Source organism: Stomoxys calcitrans, chromosome 4, assembly GCF_963082655.1.
Source record: "Stomoxys calcitrans chromosome 4, idStoCalc2.1, whole genome shotgun sequence".
In the NCBI taxonomy this organism is placed as follows: Eukaryota; Metazoa; Arthropoda; class Insecta; order Diptera; family Muscidae; genus Stomoxys; species Stomoxys calcitrans.
The window spans coordinates 17,947,564-17,956,710 of NC_081555.1; the positions used below are offsets into that span (position 1 = coordinate 17,947,564).

The window sequence follows — 9,147 nt, forward strand, 5'->3', positions numbered from 1 at the left end:
GATATATGTGTAAACCAGCAAACACTTTAAGTAGAATTAAGTGATAAGGATCCAAAGGCAATCGAGTTTCTCGGGAACAATTTTGGTTTTCCACAGTCATTCTGGTTTACTAGCACCATCCCGTTTCTCTTAAGTCACACTGGTCCCCTTAGACCTTTCTAGTTCCCTAGATTAACCCGGTTGCCGATATCAACCCTAGTTCCGTAGAATTTTCCTTAGAACCACCATGTTTCCTTAAAGTCATCTGGTTCCCTACAACAAATTTGGTTCTCTAAAACCTTGCTGGTTCCCTAGAACAATCCTAATTTCCTATTATCATTCTGTTTCGTTAGTACCATCCTGCTTCCTTAGAACCATCGTACATTCTGAAAGCCATTCTGATGGCCTAGTACAACCTTGAATCATCCTTGTTCCCCCAAAACATCCTGGTTCCCTCGAACCATGCCGGTTTCCTAGAACTATCCTGGTTTCCTAAAACTATTCTGGTTTCCTAGAACCATCCTGGCTCCCTCGAACACCATTCTGGTTCCCTCGAACCATCCTGCCTCCCTCGAACCATTCTGGTTCCCTCGAACCATTCTGGTTCCCTCGAACCATTCTGGTTCCCTCGAACCATTCTGGTTCCCTCGAACCATTCTGGTTCCCTCGAACCATTCTGGTTCCCTCGAACCATTCTGGTTCCCTCGAACCACACTGGTTCTCTCGAACCACACTGGTTCCCTCGAACCATACTGGTTCCCTCGAACCATACTGGTTCCCTCGAACCATACTGGTTCCCTCGAACCATACTGGTTCCCTCGAACCATACTGGTTCCCTCGAACCATACTGGTTCCCTCGAACCATCCTGCCTCCCTCGAACCATCCTGGTTCCCTCGAACCATTCTGGTTCCCTCGAACCATTCTGGTTCCCTCGAACCATCCTGCCTCCCTCGAACCATTCTGGTTCCCTCGAACCATTCTGGTTCCCTCGAACCATTCTGGTTCCCTCGAACCATTCTGGTTCCCTCGAACCATTCTGGTTCCCTCGAACCATTCTGGTTCCCTCGAACCATTCTGGTTCCCTCAAACCATTCTGGTTCCCTCAAACCATTCTGGTTCTCTCGAACCATCCTGGTTCCCTCGAACCATCCTGGTTCCCTCAAACCATCCTGGTTCCCTCGTCTCATCCTAGTTCCCTCAAACCATCCTGGTTCCCTCGAACCGTCCTGGTTCCCTCTAACCATCCTGGTTCCATCGAACCATTCTAGTTCCCTCGAACCATTCTACTTCCCTCGAACCACACTGGTTTCCTCGAACCATCCTGGCTCCCTCGAACCATCCTGGTGCCCTCGAACCATCCCATTTCCCTCGAACCATCCTGGTTCCCTCGTCTCATCCTGGTTCCCTCGTCTCATCCTGGTTCCCTCGTCTCATCCTGGTTCCCTCAAACCATCCTAGTTCCCTCGATACATCCCGGTTTCCATGACCTATACTGGTTCCCTAAACCCATCCTGGTTCAATCGAACCATCATAGTTCCCTCCAACGATCCTAGTTCCCTCGAACAAACTTAGTTGTCTTAACCCATCCTGATTTTATAGAACATCCTTATTTCCTAGAACCATCGTGGTTTCCTAGAACCATTCTGGTTCTCTGCAACCATCCTGGTTCGCTATAACTATCCTGATTCCCTCGAACCATCCTGACTCTCTCAAACCACCCTTGTTCCTTTAAACCACCCTTGTTTCCTCAAGCCACCCTGGTTCCCTTGAATCATCCTGGTCCCCTCGAATCATCCTCGTTCCCACGAACCATCCTAATTCCCTAGAAACATTCGGGTTTTTAAAAAACATCCTCGATCAATCCTGGTACTCTCGAACCATGCTGGTTCCTCCGAATCATCCTGGTTCGCTCGAATCATCTTGGTTCGCTCGAACCATCCTGGTTCCCCCCCTACCATCCTTCTACCCTCGACCCAACTTCGTACACTCGATCCATCCTGGTAACTTCGAACTATCCTTATTCCCTCAAAACATCCTGACACCCTGGAACCATTCTGGTAACCTCGATCCATCCTGTTTCCTTACAAACGTCCTCGTTCCCTCGAACCATCGTTATTCCCTAGAAATATCCTGGTTCATTAGAAACATTCTCGAACAATCCTGGTATCCATCCCTGGTTCCCCCGAATCATCCTGGTTCGCTCGAGCCATCCTGGTTCTCCTGAATCATCCTCGTTTCCTTAAACCATCTTAGTAACCTCTATCCATCCTGGTACCATCGAACTATCTTCGGTCCCTCGAAACATCTTGGTACCCTCGATCCATTATGGTTCCTTAGAACCATCCTCGTTCCCTCGAACCAAACTGGTACCCTCGATCCATCCTGGTTCCCTCGAACTAACCTAATTCCCTCGAACCATCCTGGTTCCCTCAAACCACCCTGGTTCCCTCGAACCATCTTAGATCCCTAGAACCATTTTAGTTCCCTCGAACCATCCTGGTTCTCTCAATCCTTCCTGGTTCCCTCGAACCATCCTACTTCCCTAGAACCATCCTAATTCTCTGGAACCATCCTGGTTCTTGAGAAACATACTCGAACCAACCTGGTTCGCTTGTACCATCTTAGTCCCTCAAACCATCCTGGTTCCCATCCTGGGAACCCCGAACCATTTTGGTTCCCTCGAATCATTTTGATTCCCTCAAACCACTTTGGTTCCGTCAAACCATTTGGTTCCGTCAAACCTCATTCCCAAGAACAATCCTGGTTCCATAGAACTATCCTGGTTCCCTAAATTATCCAAGTTTTCTAGATCCTCCCTAGTTCCCTAGATCCATTATGGTTCCCTAGAACCATCATACTACCTTAAAACTCTCCAGGGAGTTATGAAGCATCTTGTATTCTTAGCACTTTTTAGGGTTCTTAGGAACCATCCTGGGGTCCGTAGTACCATTCTGGGATACTTAGAACCATCCTGTGTTCGTAGTGCCATCCTCAGCTTCTTAGAACCGTTCTGCTTTCTTATTACGATCCTGCGTTCGTTAACTGATTACCATCCTGTGTTCCTTAGAACCATGTTTAGTTAAAACCTGGTAATTATTGGTTCCTTATAACCATCGTGATTCCTGGTTTTATGTTTACATCGTGGTTCCTTAGAGCCCTACTGGTTCCTTAGAATTATCGTTGGATCTTAGAACCATAGTGAGTTCCTTGAACATCCTGATTTCCCTTCACCATCATGGGTTGTTAGAACTACCCTTATTCCTTGGAAATATTTACAAGAGCCTTCTGGACCCTTGCGAACTTCCTAGACAAATCCTTTGTCATAATAACCGCCTCTATTCCTTTGAAACACCCTGATTCTAAACGATTTTATTTTCCAATTCCTTTCCAGAATACAGAGACAGCCCCGAATGCTTTTCAGCATCATCATAACACGAGGGCCGCCGAAAACTTTTTCAATGTCCCCGAATCCATAACACTGCTAAACATTGTAAAACCCGAGCGTTTGCAAAATAATCCCTTACCCGCTCCTTCAGCAGAAGATGAAAATCAACCAAACAACTCAGAACAGGTAAGTTCTTCAACCATTTTTATCAAAAACTTATTTTTAACTGCATTCCTTATCCAAAAAAAAAGGAAAACAAATCCTCCATCAATTCGTATCATCATCACCGTGCCCCTCGTACACCCGAAAGTTATTTCAATGTACCAGAGTCAATAGCTCTGCTAAACATAGTCAAATCGGAACGAATACAAAGTGCATTTCAATCGAATCGTAAAAATCATGCCAGTGTCTGGGAAATGGTGGCCGAGGTCCTTAATCGTTACAGTGCACGCAAACGCTCCGCCAAACAGTGCTGCAATCGCTACGAGAATCTCAAGAAAATCTACACTCAGCTCAAAAAGAATCCAGAACGCCATGTGCGCCGCAATTGGCCCTATATGTTTCTCTTCAAAGAGATCGAAGAGCAAAGGGGAGAATGTTGGGGTTCGAATAGCAAACGCATAGCGCTGTTGGCCAAAAATCAAGATGAACTCTCATACTATCATAGGAGAAGGCAAGCAGCCGAGTTTGGCGCATTGCTGGACAAACAGACCCAAGCAGCAGTGGTGGCCCAACACAATTTACTTCAGAGTTTGGCAGCCGTGCATTCCAATGACTCGAATAGTAACAGCAAAATGGAACGTTTTCTGCCCAATCACTTTGTAGAGGCTCAACTGGGCAATGAGGCAAATGGCAATGTCAATGGTGGCACGGGCAATAACAGTGTCTATGATGATGCCTCGCCTATGGCCTTGCAGATAACACGCAAGGAACATGATAGTCATGACATGCCCCATGATTTGCCTGAAAATGCTGCACACAATCTCCTGCAAGCTCATCTTAGTGGTGGCGCAGCAGCTGCTGCAGCGGCGGCGGCAGCAGCCAATGGCCTAAAGGAGGCTTTGGTACAACAATTCGAAAAAGACTGCAATGGGGCCTTGAATCTGCAAACCAGTGACAACAACATCTCCATGAAGTAAGTATGGTAGTGTGCCCTAAGCGATGAGAGCCGGTGACAATGGAATTAATTATAGCGATACTGATTCTTACAGATCGGAACCAATGTCGGATGGTGAATTCAATCCAGATGATATACAGCTAATGCAAACAAATTACAATGGGTGAGTGTAGGGAGATCAAAACGAGATCGAACAAATTGAGAAACCCTAACTCAGGAAAGCTTTAGCTTTCAGTTTTTCCTAAGAATAAAACTGCAATTCAGACTACACAGAAAGAACAATGTTCATGATAGTAATGATTTTGTCATAACATTTATGAAAATAATGTTGGAATAAGTCCCAATGAAACTTTTCATAACCGTTATGAAACACGTTTCATAAATCTCAATTCAATGAAACATGTCATAATATCTATGAAAATCTGTTTATGAATAGTTATCATAACATTTATGAAAAACTTTCATAACATTTATGAAAAACTTTCATAATATTTATGAACAACTTTCATAACATTTATGAAAAACTTTAAATTTTTAATAAAAGATTTCATAACATTTATAAAAAAGGAAAAATAAAGCTTAAAGATTGGAAATTTAGTTAAATTTGTTGAAATAAAATTTGTACATAAATCTAGGTACTTTGTTGTTGTTGTTGTTGTAGTCACACTTGCATGTGGAAGGGGGGTAGCAATTTTTGACCATTATTATATGAGAAATATCGCGTATACTCAAGTTTATTTGATGTTGGAAAGTTTTTTTTTCAAAAAAATAAACTATTGTCGGCAGTACTTACTTTTTACAATTTTCACTTCACTGCAAAATAAAAAAACACCCAATAGCTTCAAGATTTTGCGTAGAATGAATGACACAGAGATCGAACTGTGCATGTTGTCATGTTGTGCATTGTTGTAGTGTAAAACATGCATGTAGGTATGCGTGTGTGTGTTTTTATACCCTACACGACTACTGTGGTACAGGGTATTATAACTAAATGCATTTGTTTGTAAAAAACCCAAAAGGAAGAGAGATGGATCCATTGATAAGTATACCGATCGACTCTGAATCTCTTCCTGATTTACCTATGTCCGTCTGTCTATCTGTCCATGTTTATTTGTATACAAACTACAGGTCGCAATTTTCATCCGATCATCTTCAAATTTGGTACGGCCATGTTTTTCAGCCTAGAGACGAAGCCTATTGAAATTGGAATAAATCGGTTCAGATTTGGATATAGCTCCCATATATATGTTCGTCCGATTTGCAGTGATAATGCAATAAAATGGTCATTTGTTAACCGATTCTCTCGAAATTTAGCAGGAAGAATTTTCCTATAACTCTCGACATTACCGGTGAATTTGAAAGAAATCGGTTCAGATTTATATATAGCTCTCATATATATTTATTGCCTGATTTTCACTCCTGGAACCACTTCATTAATTGATTAATCTTCCCAAAATTTTGTACAACGCTTTCCTCGACGACTTCCACAATGTTTATAAAGTTTGTCCGAAATCGGTTTAGATTTTGATATAGCTCCCATATATATGTTCTTCCGATTTCCAGTAATATTGCAATAAAATGGTCATTTGTAAACCGATTCTCTCAAAATTTGGCAGGAAGGATTTTCTCTTGACCCTCGCCATAATTGGAGAATTTCATGAAAATCGGTTCGGATTCAGATATAGCTCTCATATATATATAACCCGATTTCCATTGCTAGAGCCACTGCAAACTCATTTTTTTTTTACCAATCTTGTCAAAACTTTGCACAACGCTTTCCCTGACGACTACCACATTATTTAAGAAGTTTGTTCGAAATCGGTTCAGATTTACATACAGCTCCCATATATATGTTCGTCCGATTTTGAGAAATATTGCAATAAAGTGCTCATTTGTTAACCGATTCTCTCAAAATTTGGCAGAAAAGATTTTCTCTTGACCCTCGCCATAATTGGAGAATTTCATGAAAATCGGTTCGGATTTAGATATAGCTCTCATATATATATATAACCCGATTTCCACTGTTAGAGCCACTGCAAACTCATTTTTTTGACCAATCTTGCCAAAACTTTGCACAACGCTTTCCCTGACGACTAACACATAATTTGAGAAGTTTGTTCGAAATCGGTTCAGATTTACATATAGCTCCCATATATATGTTCGTCCGATTTTGAGAAATATTGCAATAAAGTGCTCATTTGTTAACCGATTCTCTCAAAATTTGGCAGGAAGGGTTTTCTCTTGACTCTCGACATTACTGGTGAATTTCATACAAATCGGCTCGGATTTAGATATAGCTGTCATATATGTACATCGCCCGATTTCCGCTCGAAAAATAGTGACAAAAAGCTGAACCTCTTCCAAGTAGTTTAGCTGAACTTCATTTGGAAAATCAACATGTGAACATATTTCAATAACATAATTTTTATATTTATGATCAAAATTATTAATATAATGAAAACTTTCTTTACATCTATGAAACAAAGTTTCATAAATATAAGAACTTTTTCTTATTCATACATTTTGTTTTATTTAGAATTTTCATAATATTTATGATTTTTTCATTAATATAATAAAACTTTTCATTATATTTATGAATGAAAATTCTCTCTGTGGACATATTTCATAAAACTAATTTTATATTTGTGATCAAAATTATTCATATTATGAAAATTTTCTTTACATGCATGAAACAAAGTTTCATAAATATATGAATTTTTTTCATAAACGATTCATTAAGAATTTTCGTAATATTTATGATTTTTTCATTAATATAATAAAACTTTTCATATTATATATGAATTTATGAAGGAAAATTCTCTCTGTGTAGTGGTATAAAGAGTTGTCCATAGCTTTTCTCTTTAAGGTTTTATTTACATAGAACTTTGGTTAAGTTTCCTTTTCGCTTTCCTTTTTTCCCCCGCAGTGCTCAAAATTTCTACCCCAACAATATCGATCACAATATTCTGCATCCCGATGTTATAGTGGACACCGATAATCTCACAGAATGCAGCAGTGGAGAGACACCCAAGACCAAACGCAAGCTATCAACCTCCACCGATGGTGATAGCACCAATTATGAGCTAATCGAATACCTAAAGAGGCGTGAGAAGAGAGATGAAGAATTGCTAAGGCGCATGGATGCCAGAGAGGAGAGACTATTAAATTTACTGGAAAGAACTGTGGTGGCCATTGAGGCTTTGACACAGCAACCACGTTGCACACACCCACCGCAGCAAAGACAAAACCCGGAAACGGAAGTCAAACTGCTTAACGGAAGTAATAAGTCTGAAAAGAAATCCACTTCCGAAGACAACAGCGAGGATGAGAGCAGTGAGAAGACTTCTTAAGATGAGATAACAAATCAAACGCTCTCATCAGTGTCATCATCATCATCATCGTCAACGTTCACCAAATGCAAATACTCAAATCAAATGACTTAATTAGAACCAAAGAATGCTAAGTTTTTTCTATGAGATTTCTTTAATTATAGTTTTACAAACCAAAAATTTTATTTAATTGTAATTTTAACCATAAACTCTAAAAACAAGCAACTAAAGCCAAAAAAAACCAAAAAGCCTTAAACTCTGTGCCAAAAATTTACTTAATTATTTATATTTAAAAAAAAATAGCAAACATAAAATATAGAAAATGCATTTTCTATGCCTTATGTTTCTTAACATATGTGTTTCCGCTGAAGAATTTTAAATGTTTTTTTTATCCTAGCTGTAATCAAGTAAAACAAAAAATGCCTACCATGACTTTGATTTTTGTTTATTGTAAATCTGTATTGTACTCAATATTTTAAATATGTGTTTTTTTTTTGTAATACATCCTAAAGTACCAGCATGAATTTATGTATGCCTGTACTTTGTAAGTGCCTTAAATGAACAAATTTTATTTATACAAATCATAAAAAGCGTAACGGAAAGTTGGAGAAATGAGCAATAAAAAAACCCAACAATTTATTCACTTTTTATAAATCCCACAAAAAATATTTTTTTTTATTTTTATTCTGATTCAGCATAGGGAAACTGCAATTCATCTAGGTTGAATTACAGTTTTCTATAGGAAAACTTCAAATCAGCATAACTGAATTAGGGTTTCCTTAGGAAAACTTCACTACAACAACATGGCGTGAATATTCCAGGTCTTTCTTAAGTTCAAACGCTTAAACTCTATGTGAGTCCGAAAATGCTGTAACTTCCTTTGATTTTCGAACTCCTAAATACTGAAAACACCATTGGATTCGTGAAATAAAGCTCTTTCCGCAATGGTGCTGATTGCGTCAATACTTCAAAGTTTCCCATGAAAAAATAGTAAAAATCTATTTATTTTGGGCCTTAAATTTTCGAGGTCACTTTTAAGTTTGAAAACGCTGTAACTCCTTCATTTTTTCGAATTTAGAAAATTTTTAAGCATTCCGCAGTTCGAAATTCGAACACGAATCGAAAAATAAACTAAATTCCTTCAAATTAAACATTTTATTTTTTTTTGCAATTTTTTACCAAAGAGGGTAACCCACCAAAATTTTCAATTTTTGAAGCGAAAAAATTTTTTGAGTTGAGTATGCAGTATTGAAGTTTATGGCAAAAAACGAGATTTAGCGAAACTCCTGTTTTGTTTCCTCAAAAAACAAACTCAAAATCGCACAATTAATATTCA

The 9,147-nt window shown here is 39.2% G+C and overlaps 1 protein-coding gene across 7 annotated transcripts in view; it reads left to right on the plus strand.

Moving 5' to 3' along the window:
- Window positions 1–8,450, plus strand: part of LOC106087913 (uncharacterized) — a 153,071-nt gene extending 144,621 nt beyond the window's left edge. For 6 of the 7 annotated variants that reach the window (XM_059368022.1, XM_013253124.2, XM_013253121.2 and 3 more), the window contains 4 exons: window positions 3,372–3,551; window positions 3,617–4,500; window positions 4,559–4,645; window positions 7,409–8,450. In XM_059368022.1, the coding sequence (XP_059224005.1) occupies window positions 3,372–3,551; window positions 3,617–4,500; window positions 4,559–4,645; window positions 7,409–7,832 (1,575 nt within the window). In that variant the 3' untranslated portion in view covers window positions 7,833–8,450. The remainder of the gene's footprint in view (window positions 1–3,371; window positions 3,552–3,616; window positions 4,501–4,558; window positions 4,646–7,408) is intronic. The other variant, XM_013253128.2, reaches the window with a different exon arrangement.
- The last annotated feature ends 697 nt before the right edge of the window (window positions 8,451–9,147 follow it).